The 25,501-nt window shown below is 49.6% G+C and overlaps 2 protein-coding genes across 3 annotated transcripts; one reads left to right on the forward strand and one right to left on the reverse strand.

The window, feature by feature from the left end:
* Positions 1 to 1,364: 1,364 nt before the first annotated feature.
* Positions 1,365 to 14,770, forward strand: RAB1A (RAB1A, member RAS oncogene family). Its single transcript, XM_069009076.1, has 6 exons — positions 1,365 to 1,750; positions 7,921 to 7,993; positions 10,041 to 10,136; positions 11,485 to 11,580; positions 12,551 to 12,682; positions 12,951 to 14,770. The coding sequence occupies exons 1-6, from the start codon at positions 1,365 to 1,367 to the stop codon at positions 13,146 to 13,148; spliced, it is 981 nt and encodes a 326-aa protein (XP_068865177.1). The 3' UTR covers positions 13,149 to 14,770.
* On the reverse strand, positions 13,149 to 24,801 carry CEP68 (centrosomal protein 68). 2 transcript variants are annotated; one of them, XM_069009074.1, is made up of 8 exons: positions 24,717 to 24,801; positions 23,603 to 24,222; positions 21,062 to 21,490; positions 19,104 to 20,558; positions 17,892 to 18,014; positions 17,570 to 17,666; positions 16,961 to 17,107; positions 13,149 to 16,258 (listed from the first exon to the last, which is right to left on the reverse strand). In XM_069009074.1, the coding sequence occupies exons 2-8, from the start codon at positions 23,603 to 23,605 to the stop codon at positions 16,227 to 16,229; spliced, it is 2,286 nt and encodes a 761-aa protein (XP_068865175.1). In that variant the 5' UTR covers positions 23,606 to 24,222; positions 24,717 to 24,801; the 3' UTR covers positions 13,149 to 16,226. The 2 variants fall into 2 exon arrangements, with proteins under 2 accessions (XP_068865175.1, XP_068865176.1); XM_069009075.1 differs by lacking the exons at positions 23,603 to 24,222; positions 24,717 to 24,801 and having other exon boundaries at positions 21,062 to 22,331.
* Between the last annotated feature and the right edge of the window lie 700 nt (positions 24,802 to 25,501).

Consider the following 25,501-nt stretch of genomic DNA (forward strand, 5'->3'; position numbering starts at 1 on the left):
TGCTGTCCAAGTGAAAGACACCCATTCCTGTCAGTTATTCCAGGCACAGAACACATTTAACATTGAGATGTCTGCAGTACCACCTCCCAGCTTGTCCCAAGTCCTGCACACACGCAGCCCTGCACAAAATGTTTCAGTGATCTCAGTCCATTTGCAGATTGCTCCTCCTGTCCTTTGAGCTGGTTGGAAGATAAACTTTGGTCAGTGTATTATACTATGCCCTTTGTAATGAAATAATGTCGGATAATATGTGTTTAGTGGGGATTTAAATTCCCGAGCTGATTACAAGGAGCTGTTAAGACTTGTAAGGTTTAGCAGTCCCCTGTGTGCAAGTCTGGAATGATGTGCAGCGCTGCAGCGCTTGTACTTTCTCTGATGCTGTTGAAAGGGCCAGGGCTTTGCTCGGAATAAACCTGAGAACATCAACAACTAAAGTGTCAGTAATACAATTCGATATTCAGTGAGACCTTGTTAAAAGTGGTTGACCAGAAAGTAGGCTCCTGTACTGAGAATTTTTCCCGCTTTAACAGGTTGCTTGCTCTGAGATCCCAGGCATGTGGCAGTCTCTCCACACCCGCTTCCCAGCAGCCAATAGAGCATAGAAATATTTGCTGTGACCAAAGAATGTTGTGAAATGTGATTAACGCTCGTAAAGAGGTTTTGATAAAAGATGCAACGGCAGTGCAAAAAGGGACAGTGACTTATTAATGCATGTGAAAAACACAGGCCTTAGAGGGGCTGAAGCTACCCTGTGCTGCTCCAGATGCGGCTGCACCGCCGGCCACCCCTGCGCCTGCCAAAGCCTCCATCGCTACACCTCACCGGCCCGGAAGGGAGGCCGAACAGGCGCCAGAGCGGGGTCTCCCTCTCCTCCCCGCCTCCCTGCACCGCAGGCCTGGCCGCATTCCCCGGGAGCCTTGTCCCGCACCCTGTTCCCTCTGGGGCTGCCTCCCCCGGCCCTCCCGCAGCCCCCGGCCACAGGCCCCGAGAGACAGCGACAGCCCGACCGGGCCGCGGGTGTCAGACCCCGGGCGGGGCTGGGGCTCGCCTTGCCGCCCGCTCGGCGCGGAGCAAAGGGAAACACCGGGAGAAATAACGCCCTGCCCAGGCGGCACCGGGATGGAGCGAGGGCTGTTGGCAGAGATGGATGGAGGGAGGGATGCAAGGAGCGATGGAGCCCGGGATGGAGCCCCGCCCCGCCCCGCCCCGCCTCGCGCGCCGAGGCCCCGCCCGCGCGCTGACTCGCCCGAGCTGCCACGTCTGCCCGCAGACGTCACCCCCGGCCGGCGCCTCCCCGCCAATCAGCGCCGCCGGCCGCCGCTGCGAGCCGACGGGGCCGAGGGAAGAAAGGCCGGCTACCGCGCATGCGCTGCTGCCGCCGCAGTAGCCACCGGGAGAGCGAGTCCGCAGGAGGGGGCGCGGCCGGGCGGCGGCGGCGGCGTGGACTCGGTTTCCCGTCGCGCCCCTCGGCCGCCCCCCGGCCATGTAAGCGCTGCTCGGCGAGCGGCCGCCCCGTTTCCTGGTCGGGCTCCGGCGGCCATTTTGGGCTGAGGCGCAGCGCGGAGGCCGCGGAGCGGGCGCGGGCGGACGGGCCGAGCCGAGCGCCGGGTGATCGCGGCTCCCTCGGACCAGCGCACCGCGGAGCGCCTGCCTCGGCGGCGGGAGGTGCCGCCGCACCGCCCCCTCACAGCGCGCTCGCCGTCCCTCGGGCCGCGGGCCCCACGGACATGTCCAGCATGAACCCCGAATAGTGAGTGCGGGACGGGGCGGCCCCGGGGCCGCGCTGGGGGCGCCACGGGGCGCGGGGGGACCGCGCTGGGCCCGCGGGTCCGAGGGCCCGAGTCCCCCGTCCCCCCCCCCCCCAGTCCCTGCGGAGCCGCGCCCGGGCCCGAGCGGCGGCGGGGGAGGAGGAGGGGTGGGGGGGCGGGAGGCAGCGCGGCCGCCCGGGGGTGGGTCCCGGCGGGGCTGTGGGGAGGTAATGGTGTCCCCGCTGGGAACCGGCATCCGCCGCCCCGACAGCGCCGTGGGGCGTAGCCGACGGCGATTTTCCCGAACCTCGGGAATGCACATCGGGGCCTTGACTCCAACAAGTGACCGGGGGGACACCGGCGCCCTGTGAAAGCCGATCCCCCCGGCCGGTGGCGGCTCCGTAGCCAGGGGTCCACCCTTCGCTTTAGCTGCAAGTCATGTGTGTGTCACATGGCTCTTGCAAAACACTTCTTGCCTATGTAGATTTTGCAACGCTGTGACTTGATAATGAAACGCTCTTGGGGCTCTTTCGAGCTGAAATAGCACTTGCCTAGAAAACCTGGTGATGACACAAGGGGTTTTTGGGAGGGTCGTTGTGCGAGTATGGCCTTTTTCTTCAGTTGGCCTGCTCGGGAGTCGGGCTGTCTGAGCTCTCTGCCCAGGGGTTGTCTGTATCCTGGTAACTCGGGGGAGCTGTGTCCTGCCCACCAGGCTGTCGGGAACAATAAACTTTATTTTGCTCAAGGCTTTTTTGAGTGAGTAAGAGGAGGGACTTAGGCTTAGTTTAGAAAGGAGTTCAAATTAGCTGCTGTGCTTCTAACCCTTTAGCCTTGTAGGATGTGTTCAGGATCCTTTCACAGATGCTGGCTTTGCTGGCACCCCAGTTTGGGGTGGTGAAGCCACTGTCCCATCTGATGCCACTGGAGTGGCTCTGCTACTGAAATGCACGTGTGGTGTGACATTGCTGCTCCGGATATCCATGGACTCTGCTCTTGGAAGACACCCACAATTTTGTCCTCACAGCTTGCCCTTCCACACAGCTGAGGCTCCTGACCTATGTGGCCATGGCTCCTGTGCTCTGTGCTTATGTCAGTGGGGTTGGTTTAATAGACTCTGAGTCCATTAAAATCACCTGAGGAGCAAACAAGTAGTCATCGGCTAGTGAGGGCGTTGGTGACAGCCAGGAATTTGAGTTACATCTTGGCAAGATTACATCACAAACTTGCTCCTGTAGCTTTGGAAAACACCAAAACAGTATCTGGAGGTGGGCAGTGGATGAAAATCTAACAGACTGCTGGTGCCCCATGGTCCTCATGGCTCTCAAAAGTTTAGCTCAAATTTACCTTGCAGACTGTTGAGTTTTGTAGTGGGACACTGCCTGAAGAGTGTTAGGCCACTAGGGCAAAGGAGGTGGAGGGGGCTTTTTCCATAGATATTCTTGCAGTCTCTCAGCCCTCTAGACTGAGTAGTTGCCTGCAACGAGGCACTGAGTGCTGAGGACAGTGTTTTGGGAGAGGCTCCTTCTCAGTGAAGAGTGCTTGTTCCTGGTGGTGAGCACAGCTGAGTTCTTGAAAGTGAAACAAAGAGGAAAAGCTGTAGTTTGAGATTAACTCGTAGTGTTAAATTGCTGCTTCCTGAGAGGCCAGCGTCGGCAGGATGAGGGGAGGAGAGGGAAAGGGTGTGGTGAGATAGGCAGAAAATACCTGTCACTGTGATGTGTGTACTTGGATCCCTGTTAAAACAGGAATAAGATTTAAGGGATTATGACATTATTCCTTCTAGTTTGCTGTAACAGATCTGTCCGTTCATCCTCTCAGAAGTGCCTTGCCTGTAATGTAACACATTCTCACTTCCCTATCACAGCTTCAGATCAGGCTGCAGCCCCAAATCCTCTCTCCTGGGCATGCCAGAACTCCGTCAGAAGTCAGTGGGATAGCTAGTTAAAATTTCTCACTCAAGACCTACATCCTTCAGCTTTCCTGATAAAGCTACAGGGTTAGATCCTGCTCGTGCAAAGGTTTGAAGGGGAGTTGTGCTTCTGAGAGCTTCCTTGAAGCCAGGTCTGTGGGACAGCCTAGTAGACCATTCGTTTTTAGATAAGTGAAGGAGCTGAAGAGGGGTAGATGAAATATTAAAATTAGTGTTTGGAAGCTAAATTCTGAAAACACCTGCCCACCAAGCATTGGGATGTGTTCCCTCTGTTCCTCCTTCCCTGCCGGTGTTTAAATGAGCAAAATGTCAATATTGACTGTGTTGTGACTAGGTCATGTCAGGTTCAGCATTTCCTGCCCTTCTGCAACCTGGATGGAGTGTGCTGACCAGCATAAACACACTGGTGGGTGCACAGTCCATAGCAGCCAAGTAGTATCAGGAATTAGTCTTGATCAGTGTTCTGCCTGGATCTTGTTCTAGATACTTTCAAGCACAGATGAGGAAACTCAGTGGGTTTTGGAGCAAATCTTGGAGGGTACTTTTTGCATTCTTCAGAAGTGTTTGGGAATACCAGTGAGGTGGGTTTCAGTCTGGTGTGATGGTGGTTAGTAGATGACAATTGAGTGACAGCTCCTGGGTTGCTGGAAGAATCTGAACTTGTTTGTGTTCTAACCTTTCTAAACAGCAATCTGCCATGCAAGGTGGCATCATGTCTTCTGGATTCTGTTTACTTGCACAAACAGTGTGTAATCAGAGTGACAGTCATGCTCCCCTTCAAAATTTCTGGGGTGGTAGAACAAAGACTGGGGATTGAGGCTGCTGTGAGTACCTGTTTACAGTAAACTTGCAGCTGACATCAGTGATTAAAGCCAGCTCCAGCAGTTCTTGTTGCAGACAGATGACTACCTAGCCTTGTCTGTTTTGGCATAAAACCCTCCTGGCATTTAAAAAATCCCCACAGGCCTCCTTATATAAATGATATAAACAGTGGTATCTTAGAGGTCCCTTGTTCCACACAGCTTTGGCCAGGTCTGTCCTCAACTTGATTTCCTGGTTTTCTGCTGAGCTCTCTGACGTGGGACATGTGTGTATCAGGAGGATGCTGCACTGCTCAAAACATCAACGGGGCTGTTTTGGCGGTGCCTTTTTTTTTTTTTTTTCTTTTTTGGCAAGAGGCAGTTACATTTAACACCTTTGTCCTTTATCTCTCTGGCAAGAGGAAGTTATGGGGAGGATTTGAAAGCCTCACTCTTACTCACAGTACCCACCTGCCTTGCTGCACATGCTCTTCCACAGTGCTCTTTTAAACGTCCCAAGTATGACTGGCTTATGTAAATGGTGAGAAATAATTGAATGATTAACCTGAATTCCCACTGTCTCCCAAGGAGTGTGGAGAATATGTGCTGCATAGCTGAGCTAGCTTTATGAAGGCTCCCTGAACTGGAGGAGCTGATGAGTTTGAAGTCTTCAGGTTTAAAGAGCAAAATTCAGTGGCCTCAGAAATATTTGTGTGGCTCTTTGGGAGTAAATACCAAATAATCTGTGTGGTTTGTTGGATGCATTGCTATGGTTGAACCCTTTTACCCAAATATTCTGTTGGTGTAGCTCAGTCTAGAAATAGGTTTCTGCAAATTTTTGTAGCTTTTTAAAATTTTACTTGATTTAAACTTTGCTGTACCCAAGAGCTGTCTCACTCTGTCTAACAAACTGCACATTTGGTTCTTATGGCCCTAAATAGGCACCTGCTATATTTTAAAAGGTCTGGAAGCTGTATCTTTTAAAGCTTTAAACTGTACTTGGAAAGGAAGGCACCGTAATACTGGAATATGGAGTGTTTTAAAAAATTACGTTTTTGTGACACAACACCCATTTCTAAGATCAGAGCCAGAACTAACTCAGTAAAGGCTGTTTCCAGCTGTGCTGCAGCTGGACTGGTGCTGCAGACCACTGTATGACTCTGTGGTTCTGGAAATACTGAAGCCCAAAATGAGGGGACATCTGAATAGCAAAGATACCAAACCCAGTATTTAAGGCTTCTGAGTTCCTGTTGTATTAGCTTAACATCAGTTCTGTGTACGCACAGTTACTGTTCTTGTTTGCTTCTGAAGAGTGAGAGATTTAATGGGTAGGTTTTGCTGGGAGCTGCTCTTAGCATGAGAAGTAACAGGGGAAGACAAGTTTTCTTCATGTTTGGGGCCTGGGGGAACCTGAATTACTCTTGGAAGCAAGTGGAAGTTTTTAAGTGGATCCCAGACTTACAGCTGAAGCCTTACCTCTACCAGGAAGGAGTTACTTTTTTCCCACTAATTTAGTGAAGCCAATACAGTGCTAATATTCGTCTGTGTGTTAATATTCTCAAGGGGATTATAATTTGCTGCAAGCTCTAAGTAATAATTTGACTTCAGGGTTGATGAAAACCCTGTGTTTGTAGGGAACTGAACAGCCCAAACTTCCTGCTGGAGTTGGAAGGATCTGTGTGGAAGCTGAGGCACAGTGGTGGGGAAGAAGGCATAGGTGTGACAGTGGACCAGGTCCTGGAGCCCTCATACTTTACCTTGGTCTCCAGGTTACAGAGTTTCTGCTGCTCTTGGGGACCAAACTATTACTGGGGGTGAGAAGTTTTCTGGTCTGTAATAGTGCTTCAGCCATCTTGAATCTACTGCAATGTGTGGGTTGTGGGGTAATGTTACTTGTGTCCCCTGAACAGTTTGGGTTAATTGCCATTCTCCTAAAGCCATCTTGCCTTGTGTTAGTGCATGACTTGACAGGTGGAGTGGTGAATTCTGTGACTGCAAACTGCTAGGTATCCTTTGAATTTTTTTTTCTTTGATGCCTTTAGTGGTTTTAGCTGTACACTCTGAGGGAAGGTTGCATTTATAAGGACTGGGTTATTAGCTGGTACATTTAGCACTTCTGACTCCCCTCTAGCCTTGGGCATAGGTGCTGCAGAGGCTGGAGGTTTTATCCGGGTGTGTTCTGCAGCCTGGGCCCAGCCAGGTGAGAGGCACTTGGGCACTTGAGCAGAGGAGTGGTGAAAAGCTGTGGTTGGCCATCTGCATCAGCTGGGGATGGATGCAGTTTCCTGGCTGGATTCCTGCCTGGATTCCAGAGGCAGTGGTGATTCTAGGGAATAATAGGTGGGGACAGTGACTTCAGGCACTTTACATACCCTTAATCTTTACTCACCTTGCTTAAGTGGGCATAAGAATATGGCTGTTGAACTGCTGTGGTTAAGTGAGAACAGGACTTAATCTTGGCCATTACAGGGCTGAAGGGTTGTCAACTGACAATGAGTTAGTGTAGTACTTGAGAAGCAAAATAACTTGTGTAAAGTGATGGGTTGTTGTTTCTCTCTGTTACTTGTTCCCTAGCATGAAATTTCCCCATTAGTCTTAGGACTAAGACAAAAACCGGTATTTTGCCAACAGCGAAATCTTCACCACTCTTTGAAGTGTAAATATAGGCTGGTCGGTGACACTGTGCTTATTCTTTAATGTTGGGAAGACTCAACATTAAGCAAAAGATTTGTCAGTTCTTCAGTGTATCTTGAGAATTACTGATACCACACCTGACATCCCCCAAAGATGTATCCTCATCTGGAAATGACTTGAGCTTTGCTTTAATTCCTGGAAGGCAGGTGTGGTATTGGTCACTGCTCATAGTCTATTGTGGAAGGTGGGTATTCAATTGCACTGTTGCATTCTGCTGGAACTTTAACGTGAGTAACTTGAACTGAGGAAAGAAACGGCTGGGTTTGGCAGCTCCCTGGTGTTGGTACAGCTGGGCAGTGGAATCAAACCTCTGAGTCTAGAGAAGCAAAGATAATGGCCCTGGAGGGCAGCAGGCTGTTACCACCACCTGTGAGTTATTTGAGTTACTCAGCCAAATAAGGGGGCTTGCACTCAATTACAAAGCATGATTTTCATCTCAGCTAGACTACAAAGGGCTGGGGTAGGACTGTGGTATTCCTGCTGATAGTCCCGCTATTATCCTCAGAGTAACTTCCCAGGAAAGCACAGTTCCACACAAAAATGCTGTGTTCAGAGCATCTGCCTCACACTTCCCTTACCAAGTAAATTGTGAATTTCTAAACTGAATAGAGGAGCTTGGAGTTGTAGGTGATTTCCCTAGCAGTGAATTAATTTACCCTTCTCAAAAGTCATAATGTACTGACTGTAAGGAACTTCATTCTTGACAGTATTTTTCATTAAGTGACCTAATTTTTTTTTCCTTCTGCAGTGACTATTTATTCAAGCTACTTCTGATTGGAGACTCCGGTGTTGGGAAATCTTGCCTTCTACTTAGGTTTGCAGTAAGTGATCATGCTTGACAACTATGTAAAAGAGGTACTTAGCAAGAACTTCCCTTTCAGGTAGCAGGGCTGATGTCTGACAGGCCTGGTACTACCAAAGAATAATATTGCAGACTCCTCCTGTCTTCTGAATTTGAGCCTAGCTGATGTATTTGTTTGACTAAATTGGAAAGAAATAATATTAATAATATGTCCAGTTAAGTTTAATTCTAATTTTCCTGTTACTTGAGAACAAGATATCTTAATTTAACTTCCATCATTACAGTACTGGTAGAATGCTGAGGATGGAAAGAATTCTGGGGGTGTGCCCTTAGGCATGAGGAGTAAAACCTTGATCAGTTACTGCTTGATAAGAACATTTTCAGCCAGATGAAGTTTGATATCTGCAGTGAAAAGATCTACCAGTTGTTTAGTCAGAGAAGTAATGTAAACAATACTCCAGGAACAATAAGGCCTTATGCTTTCTTTAGTGAATGTTAAAATTGCTGGTGAGCTGTTCTGGCTCTGGTTTTCCTGTCAACAAGAAAATGTAAAATGGGTTTGACAGCTCTTAGTAGAAAAAGCTGAAGTCCAGTGAACTTCTTATCTCTGCCTATGCAAAATGCAGCTTTACGTGGCCACGGGAGGAGAGGAAGGGAAGCAGAATGTGGGACATGAGCTTAGAAACTTGAGTGGGACACTACTGCAAGGTGATGGCTTCATTTTCACAGCCTGAGCAGTTGTTCTGGGCACCTCTGGAAAGAGCCTGTTGTACTCGATGTTACTAATCTGGAATGGTGATCTGGGGTGTACAAGTAGCCTCAGTTAAAGCCATTATGGCTGCTCTTGGGGCTGGTATGAACAGGAGGAGGGCACCTGCTCTGCTCACAGTATGGAGGCAGCGCACTGAAGTTACACCACAGCTGGAGCAGCATTCCCAGAGCAGTCTAGCCTGCTTCTCTTGCAGATACTTTGAATTAATTTTGGCTTCATGTGAATAATCCAACTTTTCTTTCTTGTTAGCCATCTTAAGTTTGTGCTCTGTTATCTGGTGTTTCTTCAACTGAGTAGCTTTTTCCTTTAGAGATGTGCTTTTCCAACTAAGCTGTTTTACCCTGACATAAGGAATTACCACAGCATTCACTTACTTGTGTTCTTGCTGCTGTAGGTTGAACATCTTCAGGCTTTTCAAAATACCCTTTGGAGTATTGAAATGTTAAGGAAATAAATGTCATGTCATTCTGAAAGGTTTAATACTTTATTCTTACTTGGATGTATTACCTAAGATGTCTTCCATTCACAGCCCATAGAAATCCCTTGTTTTTATGATACCTACTGGTTGCATAAAGCCTTTTGTGGTACATTGTACATGAAGTTCTATCCTTTGGGTACTTTAGGAATAGAAACTTCCTTCCTGCTGACAATCACTAGAAGGTAGCAAAGACTGACCCAGCAGCTTCTGTGTGCCTAAAGGCCTGTTGGAGACTGCAGCCAGGTCCCTGCAGACTCCTGAAGCAGTGTTTTCCCTCCTGTATTGACACAGGCTGCAGAGCAGAGGCCTTAGCACAAGTACTCCAGCTGTAACTCTAACCTGCCTTAGCAACCAGCTGCAGCAGCAGAGGATCTGACATTCATGTGTGACAGGCAAAGCCTCTGACTTGTTCTAGGTAGCTGCTGTGTGACACAGATGAAAAACCATCAAAGGAAAACAAAAATCTGTTGTGTTTTAATAACCTCAGTGGTTATTCTAAGTAGCTTTTCAGTCTGCCAACACGAGCAAAGACTGTATTTTACACTTCAGCTCACAAGGACTTGACACTACAGGATTTCCAGAAAAGAGGCTTTTTTTGACTGGTTTTTGAAACACAAGTCTGGTTGGTGCTTTTAAAAGCTGCAGAATTTTTGAAAAGTAAATACTTGGTGGAAATGCCTGGCCATCTCCTGGACTTCACCATGAGAGATGAGGCTGGTTTTACAAGGAAACAAAGTCCTCTGACTGGTGCATAATGAAGTAGGTGACTGCAGAAGAGGCGCAGCTGGCTTGACTTCTGTTCACTCTCTCTCCTAGGATGACACGTACACAGAAAGTTACATCAGCACGATTGGTGTGGACTTCAAAATCAGAACTATAGAACTAGATGGGAAAACAATCAAGCTTCAGATAGTAAGTAGCATTTCTCAACTCCTGGGTGTTTCAGTCTGTTGGAGCAGAGAGTTATATTCATAGCTATTGGTGGTTATCTTTGTACTTTAAAATACATTAAAATACATGGGACATTTTCCCTGTTATAAGAGGCAAGGCAGTTTTCACTGTCATCACCTGTCCTAAAGAAGGGTGCTTATTATCAAGGCTGTTTGCCTGGAAGAGGAGATTCTGTGCTGGAGTGCTCTCATATCAAAGTTGGTGTAGTTCTGCAGTATTTAGCTGGGATTTGTGTAAGTGCAGCAATACCACTCAGTTGTCCAAGATGCCTGAATTCCACAGCAGCTGTTACTACCAGGCTGCACTGTCTTAAGTGCTGGAAACTCTGCTTTTGTTGACCTGAATGGAAAAACTGACACAAAGGCTTGTAACTGGCCTGGCTGCCTTAGCAGTGGGCGGTGTTTTCTGGTTATGCTTTTGGCCTTTCACTTGGAATAAACAGGGGAAGAGACTTGGCAGTTCTTTAATCTTGAAGCACTCTAAAAGGGTGACTGGTGTGATGAAATCTAATATCAGTGCAAGGTCAGACAATCCTTGTCAGCCACTGCCTCCAGCTCAAGCAGAGGCTCTCAGGACTTGAAGGCAATGACTCAGGGATTCAGTGTTGTGGAGCAGAGTCCAGCTTACAGCCAGAAGCCTGGGCTTCCAGACTCTAATGTAACTGTCCTGACCACACAGCAGCCCACTAGGAATGCTGCCACTGCTGAAATCTTCTGTGAGTCTGTTTTTAATACACAGCCTGGCCTCTTCTTGACACAGCTCCAGGGAGAGAAATGTTTGGGTGAGTCCTGCTCCCTGTCCTGGGTGGGAGAAGAGGTCAAGCACCTTATGTCCCTTCTTAACTCTCCAAGTTTGGTTTGAGTTGTTGCCTTTAAATACCTTTGCCAGAGCCTATGTGCCAAGGAAGTTGAAGGGAGTGGTCATGTTGGAGACCTGCAGCTCTCTGACCTTACTCCTAACAGGTTTTCAAGCCCTGGCTTGTGTTTGCTCTTCTGACCACTGAACCATGGCATCTTCATCAAAGATGGGGTCAAAACTGCTTAATGTTTTCCTCAGAGATCTCTTGACTACACTTGGCTGAAACCAAACATGAGCACTTCAGAAAAGTACCTACGAAGTGTAACTCTCAGTTAAAATACATGATCTCCTTGAATCCTGTTTGATGCATTCAGCTTCAGAGCCACTGCTGTAGCTGTGGCTTGTATATGGTTGTAGTTGGATGGCTGCTCTGCTGAGCTGTTTCTGGAAGCTGATGTAGAGCACTGGCTCAGCCACACTGCAGTAGCTGACCCTGTTACTTGTCTTGCAGTGGGACACAGCGGGACAGGAGCGGTTTCGGACTATCACTTCCAGTTACTATAGAGGAGCTCATGGCATCATAGTTGTGTATGATGTTACAGATCAGGTGAGTGTTAAACCTGTGCCTGCAGAGTTTCTCCAGGCTGATGAGTAAATTGGGAATTTAACAACTGGGCACATCTTAAGGAGACAGTGACCACAGTTCTACAGGCTGTGTTAAGGCTTATCAAGCTAAATGTATGTGTTTGCCTCTGGTTTGGCAGAAATAAAGGAAGCAGTAGAATTTGTGGCTCCTGAGCAATTGTATCTTAGGCTTAACCTAAAACTTGGTGAGCAGGTAACTGATTGTTCTGTGTGAATACTTCTCACCCTGCCTTTGGTAGCAGGAAGTCTGAGTTACTGATGGAAGTTGTTGAAAGATTTCTGAATGTACTTAAACTGTGGTCTACAGTAAAGACTGGCATTTGGAACAGAAAATTGTCAGCCTGTGTGCAGGATACAACTGAGCCAGTGTTTTCTGTGAAAGGATCTCTGAAGAACTGGTGCGGTTGTTGAAGGGCACTTGGGAAGTATAGGGTTTCCTGAATTAATAGAAAAAGAATGCTTGTGTTCAGTCACTAACTGGAATATTAGTCCAGCGTTTCTGGAGTCAAAGGTTGTTCCAGCATATCTACAACAAGGTGGCTTGCACCTAATACCTGATGCTTTGTAAATATGTGGGATGCGTCTGGTTTCAGCTGTGTGCCATGGCTCTTATCTCTGCTACAGGAGAAGGAAGAAGAGTCCCAGATGGTAAAAGATCTTGAATATTCAATATATGGAGCAGGGAAAAATAATAGGGGGAAGAGTGCAGGAAGGGCTGATTGTGTAGGGCTAGGAACAGGAGCTGCATGGGCCCTGTGGTTACTGGCCCAAGGCCATCCAGGGGAGTTTGGCAGCATTACAGTCCTCTCCTGTGGTTGTGAATCACATGGATAAGTGCACTGCTTCATACTCTTTCCTGGTCATGACCAAAGGGATAGTGCTGAACTTGCTTCTTTATCAAGGGCCTTGCTTACAGTTCTCTTATCTCGTAGGAGTCTTTCAATAATGTCAAGCAGTGGCTGCAGGAGATAGACCGTTATGCCAGTGAAAACGTCAACAAGTTGTTGGTGGGGAACAAGTGTGATCTGACCACAAAGAAAGTAGTAGACTATACAACAGCAAAGGTATGTTGGGGCTCATGTGTTTGCTTGGCCGAGTACCTGCTCTGGTTTGTCGTGCACGGAGGTTCCAGGGCAGGGAGGTGGGAGGTGTCCTGTGTCGCAAATGGGGGCAGTTTAATGACCCCCTGCCCTGCAAGTTGTCTTCAGACTGGAGATGGGGTGTGGGGTGGGATCCAGAAACTTGTGGGTTATCCAGTGGTGGTGCTCCAGGAAATGAGGTGAGGTATGAACTTGTGTATGAGCTTACTGTTCACTGTTTCTCAATTTGCAGGAATTTGCAGATTCTCTTGGAATTCCGTTTTTGGAAACCAGTGCAAAGAATGCCACAAATGTAGAACAGTCTTTCATGACCATGGCTGCCGAGATTAAAAAACGAATGGGTCCGGGAGCGACAGCTGGTGGTGCAGAGAAGTCCAATGTTAAAATTCAGAGCACTCCAGTCAAGCAGTCTAGTGGAGGTTGCTGCTAAAACTTGCCTCCCCCCTTTTGTCTCACAACAATGAATTTGCAATCTGAACCCAAGTGAAAAAAAAAATTGCCTGAATTGTACTGTATGTAGCTGCACTACAACAGATTCTTACCGTCTCCACAAAGGTCAGAGATTGTAAATGGTCAATACTGACTTTTTTTATTCCCTTGACTCAAGACAGCTAACTTCATTTTCAGAACTGTTTTAAACCTTTGTGTGCTGGTTTATAAACGTGTAATCCTTGTTGCTTTTCCTGATACCAGACTGTTTCCTGTGGTTGGTTAGGATGTATTTTTGTTTTGATGTTTCTATTGGCATGTTTAGATGTCAGGTTTAGTCTTCTGAAGATGAAGTTTAGCCATTTTGTATCAAACAGCACAACAGTGTCTGTCACTTTCCATGCATAAAATTTAGTAAGATATATGTAAGATCTGATTTGCTAGTTCCTTCTTGTAGAATTATAAATGGAGAGATCACACTATCTGATTAATAGTTTCTTCATACTCTGCATATAATTTGTGGCTGCAGAATATTGTAATTTGTTGCACAATATGTAACAAAACTGAAGAAATGTTTAATAAATATTGTACTTATTGGAAGTAATATCAAACTGTATGGTGATAAATATTGTCTTAATTTGTATGGCTAAGGGGGAAATCAGGCTTGCATTGTGCACAAAACAACATATCTGTGTGTGCAGCCATGGCTCTCAGACCCTCCCTGCAACTCGCCCAGTGACTATGGCCCCAAAGCCTGAGCTGTCATGGTGCTTAAGGCATGTGTGCTGTCCCAGAAACACCCAGCCGAGGTTCACGAGGCATAATGCACTCTGAATGTACAACAGTTCCCTAACTTAGTCTTGGAACTTAATTTATTTCTCAAGGACTCGATGTAGGGAATTCCTGTCAGCTTTGCATAGCAGGGGAGAGAACAGTATTTCCCTAACATGAACGATTTCAGCATAACCTTGGGGAGGTAAAACTTTCTACCAGTATATTATGTCTTTTCTATATACTGTTAATTCCATCCTCTTTTAATCAGTATCTTCTGACTTAGTGCAACAGCTTAGCTTCTATTCCCTTCTGCAGTGAGGCACCAGGAGGGTGACATGGGGATAGCAAGGCCCCCACCAAACTGTTGCTCCAAGTAGGCGCTTTCTCAAACAATTTGGAACTAACCAGCAGCCAAGAGGTTTTGGATGGTGTGTGATTCTTTGTACAGAGCTAATCAAATCATTAGTGCCTGATGTCTAGCTAAAAGCCACAGGAAAGCTAGCCTATAACACTTCCTATACATGTAAAATTGTTCAGCTTTATCTAAACTCAAATGTTCAGCCTATTCTGTAAATAGTCTCATGTTTGAAAGACCATGTAACATTCCCCTAGTAGTAAATACACCCTGTGATAGTAAAAATATAGCCTAGGTATGTTGTGAGGTATAAACTAAAACTGGTGCAAATATCCTCTGATTTTTTTTTTGGGGGGGGGTGACTTTGGCTAACAGCTTTCTTCAACATAGTTGCATAAATCAACAGGCAATTGTAATACATAAAGTATTGTCATGGTTAAGTTGAACTCTTCCACTTGAGACCTTCACAATAAAGTGATGTGCTTTCTAGTAGAGATGTGCTTGTCGGTATAATTCATTATACATGTGATCTCCTGCTCCTCCGGAACAGGAGGAGCAGTGAGTGCTGCTGAGGTCAGGAAGTGAAGCAGAAGGAGGTGTGTTGAGGGTAAAACATCTTCCCTGCAGAGAGTGCACAAATGAACTTCAATGTTGAGATGCCTGCTACATACTATCCAAACCAATGTTAATATATACAGTAATAAAAGCATTACAAAACCAGTTGGGCTACAGCAGGTGTTTGGTGGTTCTTTGTTTCCCCCTCAGTCACAAATGGGTCGTTGGGCTGGTGCTGCTCCATGCTGAAGCCTGGGGTTGTCAGGCTGAGCTGTGTCATGAGGGTAAAGCAGGCCTGAAGGTCCTGGAAAAACGGACTGTAGTTTGTGAGCTGAAATACTGAGTATTTGGGACACAATGGGCCAAAAAAATTTGCCCTTCAAGCTGAGGATGTAGAAGATGGGAGAATATCAAAACGCCCTCACAAACCCCAATTAATTATTTGCTGTAACTGCTTCAGTTTAACTTGGCTTTCACCTTCTGCTTGTGCAGAACAGAAACTTCTCTGTGTTCTGTTCACAGGAATGGAAGAAATTATGTATTCTGCACAAGAATATGATGATCACCACTCAGGTTAAAGGTAATTAAAGCCAAGTAGCAACATTCTGTAACTTTTTTTGGCTACTTAACCTTATGCTGTTTCAGAGCTGCCCTTTTTCTGTTGGAGAAAGGGTTTGGAAACCCTTGATGAATGTTCTGAGCAGTGATTTAACTGCAGTAGCTGGAAGGGGGGAAGGCACAACTCTTCACCTCAGGAAACCAGCACAGCACTAACAGAGCTCCTGCCAGCAGCAGGAAGCAGCAGGTTACACAGAACCTGGCTCCTCCCTGCCTGTACTCGCTTGTTTATTGCTTTATTAGGATTCAGTATCATGGCTTTTTGTGTTTTTGAATAACAAAATTGAAAGTTAAGTAGGCCCTGCTTCAGCAGGGAGTGGTAATTATAAACAGGCCCTCAGTTTGCTCCCAAGAACCAGAAGGAGTTACTATTTCTTGGCTTCTCACACCTATTTTTGATGAGCATAAACAAACCATGAGAACAGGGCTATTAAAATCACAAGGCTTTACTTAGCGAGCTCACGGCACACTATGGATTGCTCAGTTAAAAACTCCGTGTTCCTGATGTTTTGCTAACACAGAACAGCCCACTTCAATAAAAAAAGGGAAGCTATGTTAATAAACAAACCAGAAAAGGCCAGCTGTACATTCCTTACACAACTCCGGACATCTCAGCAGCCGCACACCTGCTGTACAGGGCACCTTTCTCAAGCCCTGGCACAAACCCACGCCGGAATCAGCCCTGTGGGCAACTGGACACAGATTTTGGCATCTCTGGAGAGGTGATGGAAGTGGTTTGGTGCTTGCTGCAATTCTTCTCAGCCCTCCTGAGATGGGCTAATGCAGCCTAGGTCTGACAGAGGCAGCACCTGAAATAAAATGAGGTGTTTGGTGCTGTGCTTTGCCTGCAGTCTGACAAAGAAAGAAACCCCCAGCTCTACTGCCCCATCTCACCAGTGTAGAGGGTACAGCTGGGTAGAGGTAGCAATTCAAAAGCCACAACAAACCAAACACTACTTAAACCATTGTTATTGTCTTCTAAGAGGCTGGCACCCCTGAAACACTTGCCTCCAGTTTTCTTTGAAAGGATATGGTCAAGAAATAAGCAAACAAGTTTTCTAGCCCCTATTTTATACCTGAATTCACTTCTTGCCTTTCCCACCATTATATAGCAATCAGAGTGTTTCTGAGAAAACACAAAACTAAAAGATAACCCTTCCTCATCTTTCCTGTGCTGTGCAAGGGATTTGGGGAGAGCAGGTGACTGTGTTGGACTGCTGCCGTCCCCAACCCTGAGTGACAGGGACCTGCCTGCCGGGTCCCTGCAGCGCTGCCATCGCTCCCCTCGCCCTCTTGGGTTTCATCAGCTGGTTCACCCGCACTGCCCTTTCCCTGACACGGTTAAACATGACGGGGCAGCTATTTTGAGTCTCCCTGCTGCCTTCTCAGGCTTTCCAAACAGATTCAAAGTAGTAACAATAGACCCTGATGTTTGGTGTTTGCTAGTTCCAGTGTTCCTGTGCTTCCACCCCTCTGCCCACTGCAGCAAGGCTGGTTTGCCCCCTGCTTACCCATGGAGCAGCCGTGTGCTGCACCCCCCTCGTCCTGCAGCGCGTCCCTGCCCCGCAGAGCAGCCAGGATGGACTCATACAGGTGCTCTGCATGGCTCTCGAGCTCTTCTGACTGTTTGGCAATCAGACCCAGCGTGTCTTTCAGAGCTGGAAAGCAAAAACGTCTGAATAGAGGTGACAGGAATGCAATAATTCAGTGTCTGTCAGAGCAGAGTTCTGCTTGCCCAGGCAGACTGGAAGGAAATTGAATGTTAAAAATCAATAATGTGCTGTTCATCCCATCCCCATTGTGATGCAGCATTTGCAGGGGGTGGGGACTGACCCAGGAGGCTCCAGGTTCATCACGAAGATGCAGAAATACGGGGTCTTAAAGAAAACCTTTGGAACTGTGCAAGAAAGCCCATCCATAATGCAGCACTCAACCTCTAAAGCCCCTTTGGTGACTGCAGCTACAGCCCACCCTGTAGAAATCCCTTCTAAATCACCAGAGCAACCACTCTATGTGTGCTGTGGCACCAGCCAGGCTGGGCCAGGGATTTTGGGGGGACAGATGCCTTGACCAGCATCACCTGTGTCCATGAGCAGCCCCACACAAGTGCTCCTCCTCACCTGGAGAATTTGATGCCATGCAGGCCAGGAGAGCTTCTCCCCTCTCCAGCACGCTCTCAGTCAGGCTCCGGTGGTCAGCCACATCCTTCCTGAACTCCTGGCAAGGCAAGGAGAAGAGCAGCCTTGCTTAGAAGGGTTTTTGAAAGAGACACACCTGTGGCAGGTTACCCAGGGAGCAGTTTCCTCCAAGCAGATTCCTGGTGCTCCCAAATTTGGCTTTGCAAACCCAGTGCACCCTGGACCATTCCAGTGATGCCTGGCTTCCCACTGCTTGCTGCCTGCAAGGAGAGGGGGAAGGAAGCAGAGCAAGGGTGACACCCACCAGGTAGCGGTGCAGCGATGCCAGCACGCTCTCGGCATCTGGTGAGGGTGGCACCCAGCTGCCGGTGACATCCGCCACGCTGTACAGCCAACAGATCAGCTCTTCCAGCTGGGAGCAAAACATCTGCTCAACAAAGCATAAAAATGAGGTCATCGATCTATTTCTGCAACAGAGATAGGGCAGGGACAGGAAAAGGTGAGCCAGTGGTGTTTTGGAAAGCACCTGTTCCTCTCCAACACCAGCACACAAACATCTGTAAGCCTGGGAAACCAAGGGTCAACAGGAAAAAGGCAAAAATTAACTTAAACTCCTGCACAGCTCCAGCACTCACCGTGTGAGTTTGAAGAATTGAGGGTCACCATGAAATCTCTGCACGGAGAGGTGCTGGAGGCTGGTAGCACCCAGATTGAAGGAAGAGGTTGGCCTCCACCACCTCCCAGCCCAAGAGATATCCTCACCCTCCTCCTCCTCACCGGAGCCAGGCAGTTAATTTGCAGTTGCTTTTGCCCAAGGGACTGTCTCATTCAATTAAGTGCTTTCATTTGTTTTTAAAGCATCTCAGTAAGTGATTATTTTTGTAAGATGCTGCATGAAACCCAGGAGCCTCTGCTGGCATCAAAATCAGGCTCAAGACCTGCTCCTGCTCCTCAGGAGTTTCCCATAAAGCAGTAAGCTTTTCCCTGGCACTGCAATTTGGCATGACAAATACAGAAAAGACCCTTTTAAATCAACAGAGTTATTTCCATAGCAGAGGAGGGGATGAGTTTGCAGCTATGTGCATGATAACGCTCCTGTGCAAACAGCCCAGCATCGTTTCCAAATTCATCCCAGCACTGGGGTGGGAAGAAGATGGAGAGGAGGGTGGGAGCACAGTGGTGGGACAAATTTAATAATCCATAAAATAATCAGGAAACCCTTCAGAGCTGCTGCAGCTCCTGCCTCCTGCCTGCAGGATGGGTGGGCTGGGGGACCCAGCTGAGTGCCACATCCCCACTCAGCCTGGCCTATGACACTGAGCCCCAGGGAAAGCAAGAGTCTTGCTCCATCAGAAGGAATTATCTGCTCTGGTGAGCCCCCCTGCATAAATTACCACCAGCTGCCAGGCGGGGCACATCATGCAGAACGGGAAGCTTTAATTAATCGTGCCATAAAGACAGGCACGTTTTATGTGCAATCTTCCCAGAATAAACTTTATTTCTGGTCTCAGCCTACCTTAACACACTGGACAAGGGACTCACTCTGCTGGCTCTTCTTTGGATGCCCCTTGACCCGTGGTTCATTTAGGTACATCCCATCCAGCGTGTCCCTGAGACCAGATGGTAGACGATGTCCCTGGAGAGGGTCCCTATGGATCCAGCCATATGATTCCATGTTTTCCCAGCTGGGCCTTTGGGAGCCGCGGTGTTGCCACAGCCCATCATAACCCTCAATATTCCCTCTGTTGTCCCTGCCTCTTGCTTCTCCAAAAGGAGCCAACCTGGATGAAAGGGGCTGCCTGCTGGTGCTGTGATGTGGAAGGTTATGGTGGTCATGCCTGGGCATCCTTATAGTTAAGGAAAGATTGGACAAAAAATGAGCCAGCCTTTCCAGCTCCTGTAGTCTCGGAGGCAGGGAAAGAAATTCTTCATCACCTTCCCACTCCTTCCTCAGGGGGAACACTCCTGTGGTGGGTAAAAACCTACTGGTGCTTTTTGCCTGCCCTGTGTAGTTTGGGCAGGGGCTCCCTCTGGTAGCCCAGCTTCTCCCATCGCCAGTAGGGCACCCAGGTGAGCTTGGCCCAGCTGATTCCACCCTTACATCCTTAGCAAAACCTCTGGAAGGATGAGAGGAAGCACTCCTTGCAAATGATGCTTTGGCAATAGGTAAAGGTTCACAGTACGAGCCAGCTCCTGAACAGCCTCCTTTTCCAGGCTTCGGGGTGGAGAATCTCTCTGCAGAGGCCACAACCTCCCAAAGAACATTTTCTCTGCTTCCCCGAGCCTGCCCAGCTCGGCCATAGATGCTGGTGGACCTGGATGTGCCCTCAGGAGAAGCAGAAAAGCTGTCCAGACCTATTCCTGAGTCGTGGAAGAAAGGCTCCGGCATCCTTCCCAGCTTGTACCACGGCCTCAGCGGGTAAGCATAATCCAGCAAGTCCTCGTACTCTTTGTTGGGGTTCCAGTGGGGTGAGCTGCGGTCCGGGGATGGGGGCAATGAATCCGGAATGGCACAGGCCCAGTAATCGGCTTGGTAGGAGGAGATCTCCCGGATGCGCCCCACGGCGCTGCGGTAATCGAGCAGAGGGCCCAGGGGCTCCCGCCTCTGCAGGGCCCTGCCCTCTGCTCCCCATCGGCAGCACAGGTCCTGAGCAGCCGTGGTGGCTGCAGGAGAAGGGACATCCGTGCTGGCTGGCAAGCTGCCGGACGGCTCCTCGGAGGGGCCGTCCCCTTCTGAGGACAGAGCGGAGAGGCTCAGCACGGAGCGGCTCCGCAGGGCGCTCCCGGGGCTGGGCGGGGTTTGGGGCCGCAGGAGCTCTGGGGTGGAAGGACATGGGGATTGAGCTCCCAGACTTTGTCTCCGAGGGCCAACATGGACATCGTGGTGGCTGCCAGCAAGGATGTTCTCCTCAGCAGAGTTGCGCTGGCTGGGAGGGCTGGACGCCGGGTCCCAACAGCCCGATGCCTTCACCTGCTCAAGGACGGGGTGGAAAAGGAAAGGGAGAGAGAGATATGCATGAAATGAAGCACAGCACCCGGACAAAAGGCTCCTTTGTGCTGGGATATGGAGATAAAAGCCCAACCCTGGACCTGCCATGAGCTGAGGCTGGAAGTGGAACTCTGTTCCATCTGTGGGATGTCCTGCAGCTGCTCAGAGCAGGGCTTGGTTTTGAGGACAGGCATCTCAAGGGCTTGGGAAGCTGCACGAGTCATTTGGCAGCAAGAGGCTTATTTAAAGAGCACTGTCCTGAGCAAGTTCCCAGCTCTGCACTGGCAACATCGGAATGGAGGCAACATCTTGGGTGTTGGAGCCCAAGCCCTTCCTCACCACCCATCTTATCCTGGGCAGGGGTGGGCACACTCTGGCTGGGAGAGATGGAAAGCCCTTGCTGGACCAGCCCTGACAAACAAGTCCCCACCTCTCCTGGGAGTTCCTGGTGGTGCAGCAACACCTGCAGGTACAAACCCTCTCACCTGCTGTTCTTCTGAGGAGAGGAACCAGTGGCCAACTCGACGAGGCACAGGGCCACCATCAGCAGCTCTATCCATTAACGCCCCTTTCCCTGAGGGGTTTGCTCTTGCTCTGGGAAATCCAGGTGCAGAGGCTGAAGACACTTCTGGGTGGCAGCTTGAGCCTCCCTGGGTAACACCAGTGGCCATGTGACTCTGTCTGCTCACTGCCACGCTCTCTGTCCCTTGCAGGCTGGGCTTGGCTTCCTCTGTCCCCAAAAGCCGGTGCAGGCTCCCTGCCAGCTCCGGGAAGTCCGTCTCCACATCTGCGCTGTCCCACCTCCCATCGCCCTCGGCCTTCCCGCTCAGTGAGGCTTCAGAAGGTGACTTTCCCACATCCACAGCCATCAGGACAGAGCTTCTTCCACAGGACGATGCTGAGCCTCGGGCTCTCTGAAATGCACAGCACACAGCAATGGCATCTCACCATCCCCCCTTGTCTCCATGCCAAAAACTGGGTTTGCCCAATAACGAAAAGCTTAAGCATGGCCTGGGTGAGACCCCGAAATTCATAAAGAAGCATCTTGGTATGTCACGTGGGACAGCAGAAAGAGAAAACACTCACATCTCAGCAGCATTTCCTGGTTTTGAGGATGTGACACACCAGGAAAATCTCATTCCAACCCTGGCCATGCCAGGAACAAACCTGGGCTTTATACCTTGCTGGCACTGGAGTCCTGCACTGATGGCCAATGTCACCAACATTTTGTGCACCATGAGGTCACTGGGCCTGAATGAGACACCATTAACTCAGACACAAAGCACCTACTGGTGTGGCTGAGCCCTGAAGGCTGTTGGAGTGGAAAGCTGAGCGTTTTTTTAAGATACAAACCCAGAACCTTGAAGTGGAAGCCACCCAGAAGCAAGAAGCAGCTATAAAAAGTTAGAGGGGGAGGTAGGAGGCTGTAAAACTCAAACCTGGAGCTCAGCTCTGCAGCTTCTACCTCAATTCATGAAATTAACTCTCTGGGAAATTAATTTATGGAAATGCTTGCACTCGCTTGGGCTTGAGTGAGGAGCTGCTGCAGGACAACCCCTGAGCCAAATCAAGGAGACTCAACACATCCTCTTCCAACAATTCCAGCCCAGACCATGGTGCTGGCAGCAGGGAAACGTCAGCAGAGTGATTTTGCTGGTAGTCCCCCAGCTAGTGCCAGCAGAGACCAGCCAAGGGAGCATCAACAGTAAACACAACAAAAAGAAAAAAAAAAAAAAAGAATTCCCAAACAATATTTGGAAGTGGGAAACAAGTTGATGCTCACTCCCTCCATCAGCTCTTTTGTCACAGTCTCGTTTTATGACCCACCCCTCCCTCCCACAAGCGGGGTTTTCCCACGGGCTTGGGAACAAAGAGCGGCGGGAGGACGCGCCGGCTCTCCAGGGGAAACCAAATCCCCAGCGCAGGCACAACCTGTGGCAGCTCCCGCAGCCGCCTGTCCCCTCCCCAGAGCCGGCAGCTGATCCCGCACGGCAGCAGCTGCCGAGGGGACGAGCACAGCCCGAGCTCCGCCAGCCCTCACCCAGCGGCCCCCAGCCCACACCTGGACCCCCCCCCCCATTCCACTCCTTACATTGCTACCAAAGCCAACCCTACGCACATCCCGTTATCTGAAATGGATGGCACTGCTCTCTGCTGCCCTCAGAAAGGTCCTGTTTCCACACAAAGAAGTGGGGTTGTCGTAAAAAACGGAATCAATAAAGCTACCCTTGTTAGGTGGCTTAAAAATACACATATAAAAGAAAGAAAAGGTTAACAAGGCATCAAAGCAGCCTCTAAAGTTTAAAAGTGAATGTGCTGTATGTAACTAACAACCAAGCTCAGGACAGCCTTATTTTTCAGAAGATGCCATGTTAAATTCAAAGGGATTTGAACATCTTTACCTCCAGCAGATTTAGTGGTTTGAGTCAGGTGACAGCCCAGTAAAAACAACTGTAAAAACATCGAAGTTTGACCTTAAATCTGAAAAGCATGTGTTAGGCAACATAAAATAAAACTTACAGGTCAAGACCCACCTGTTATTTTCCTAACTGTGTGGAGGAGGGCAAATATTCTGAACTTAAGATCATTTGTTATCTTACAGAGGCAGCATGCAGTGATTTACATTCCTACGATGCCATTGGTCTTTAAAAAAAGAGCAAGTGCTGGCTCACAGGTTCATTAAATCTCCAGAAGCTAATTGGATGCTGAAGAGAAACCAGGAAACCTGCCAACACACAGGAGTGAGAGTAAATCTGCTTACTGCAGGATTTGTAAGGGTATTTAAAGAGACACCAGAGATCTCACTGCATTTCCCAAAGTCTCTAATTCAGGCAGCTGATTTCAGTTAACTTCAGAGGGAGCTGGATATCCAAACCACACCCGGACACAAACGAGACGGGGATGTCACACACATCCACACACAGAACAATCGGGCAAAAAGTCGTATTTAACAACAAAGTGAAAACACTGCTGCCACTAAGTGCAACTCCCAACCACACGAGCGTCTAGAAAACGAGGTTTCTCACCATTTTCCAACAAGCCTACAAAAATTCAGAGGTCAGGTTGCCCGTGGCAGCGACGCATCCAGATTAACCCTCGCGACAGGAAGAAGCAATCCCAGATCCTCGGGCAGGACTGAGGAGGGATGTACGACCACAGCTTTAGGCACGGTGGAAACTTTCCACTGGCCTCAAAAGCACAGGGAAACAGCCCAAACTCCCAGCTACAGCCAAGCCCTCAATTGTCTCCCAGAAATGGTACTCGCGGCCGTGTTTTTAGATAACAGAGGAAGACAGTGGGGCTGCTTCATTCATTTCAAAGGGAAGGTCCGCAGGGATCTCTCCTGAAAAGCGATCCCTGAGCTTTTTCACGCCATCAGAAGGGCCCTGCCGGCCAAGGCGCAGCACAAAGCCCGGCGGACAAGGAGGGCTCTGTCCAAGGAGGGGCTCCCTCTGCCCGTGCGTATGGCTTGGCTGATGGAATTCAGTGAGCGCAGCGGCTGCCGATGGAATTTCCGTCTCCCTCCAGCTCCGCTTTGGCTGGGGAGCATTTCTGGGGTTGTTTTGGGGAAAACCCACACCGCTCTCGCCCCTCAGGCCTGCGGGATCTGCGGGTTGCTATTTTCTGCTCCTTTCCTCGCCCGCCACTGGAAAAAAATGGCAATTAAACATAAAGACCAGAAATAAAGGCAAAGAAGCCGAGGAGGCGCCGCACCCGGGGGTCCCGGGCCACTTTCCCTTTGGAATCCCGGTACCCTCAGGACACCCCCGGGACCCCCCTCACGCCGCGCCCCGGCCCTCACTCACCGAGCGGCGACCCCGCCCCGCCCCCTCCGCGCCAGCAGCCAATGGCAGCGCCGGGTGCGTCAGCACGCGCGCCCCCGCCACCCGACAGCCAATGGGAGCGGAGCTCGGGGCGGCCCCGCCCCGCGGCTGGCGCTGACCCCGCGCCGGCCCCGCCCCCCGAGCAGCCCTGGCCCCGCCCCCTGAGCCGCCCCGGGCCCGGATCCGCCCCGGCCTCTCTCGGCCCCGCCCCGCCCCGCCCGCGGCCGGGCCGGGTCCCGCTGGGCCCCGGGAACCTGCGGAGCGTCTTGAGGGGCTTGTGTAAACAACAGGGTGTTTCCTTGTACCCCTATTGTACCTTCCCGTGGCTCAGCTGTGCCCTGGCTGCAAACCGGCTGAAACTGGCGCTGCGCGAGCCACGACTGCCCGCGCCATGGCGAAGGGATCCCGGTATCCTCAGGCACGGCTGCAGGAGGCAGTCCCGGTGCAAGACCTCCCTCCGGTGGCCTGTCCTAGGGATGATCCCTGTGGGACGCCGGCCGTGCTCTGCCCTCGGGGCAGCTTTCTGGGAAGATCGCCATGCCACACTTTAAAGCAGGCTGCTCTGGGGTTTGTATCTGGCCAGACCTTTCTTTGGTGGCTGGAGTGGACATATCCTGACAAGTTCTCGTCATGTGCAAATACAAACCTTTCTCCATTGGCTTATTCTGTTGTGGGTTTTTTTGTCCATGTCACCTGGATCCTGGAGATTATTTCTTAGATAATGCAGAGATTTTCCAGAGGTCAAGTATCTCATAAAGTGCTTTATGGACAACAATGTTCCTAGCTTTAGGCCAGGAAGGACCAAAGAGACATCCTGGGTTTGCTTATCAGTTTGGCAGCAGGGTGAGGGGGACAGTACAGGTACCCCAAGTCCCTGGCTAGTGCTTTGATGCTGGCCACAGTCCTTGGCCCTGCAGTGTGCTCCACCTCTGCCATCCCAGTGTTATGGTCCAGATTCCCAGTGGCTGTGAACTGGGTTCATTCTGCTGCACCCAGTGGAGCCAGCCCCATTTACATCCTGGCAGATCTTGCTTTTTCTCCCAGGAGAAACACAGTGGGAATATGTTTTCCAGGGCTGCTTCAGGAAGAGGAGCTGTAACG

Source organism: Aphelocoma coerulescens, chromosome 3 (assembly GCF_041296385.1).
Source record: "Aphelocoma coerulescens isolate FSJ_1873_10779 chromosome 3, UR_Acoe_1.0, whole genome shotgun sequence".
Taxonomy (NCBI): domain Eukaryota; kingdom Metazoa; phylum Chordata; class Aves; order Passeriformes; family Corvidae; genus Aphelocoma; species Aphelocoma coerulescens.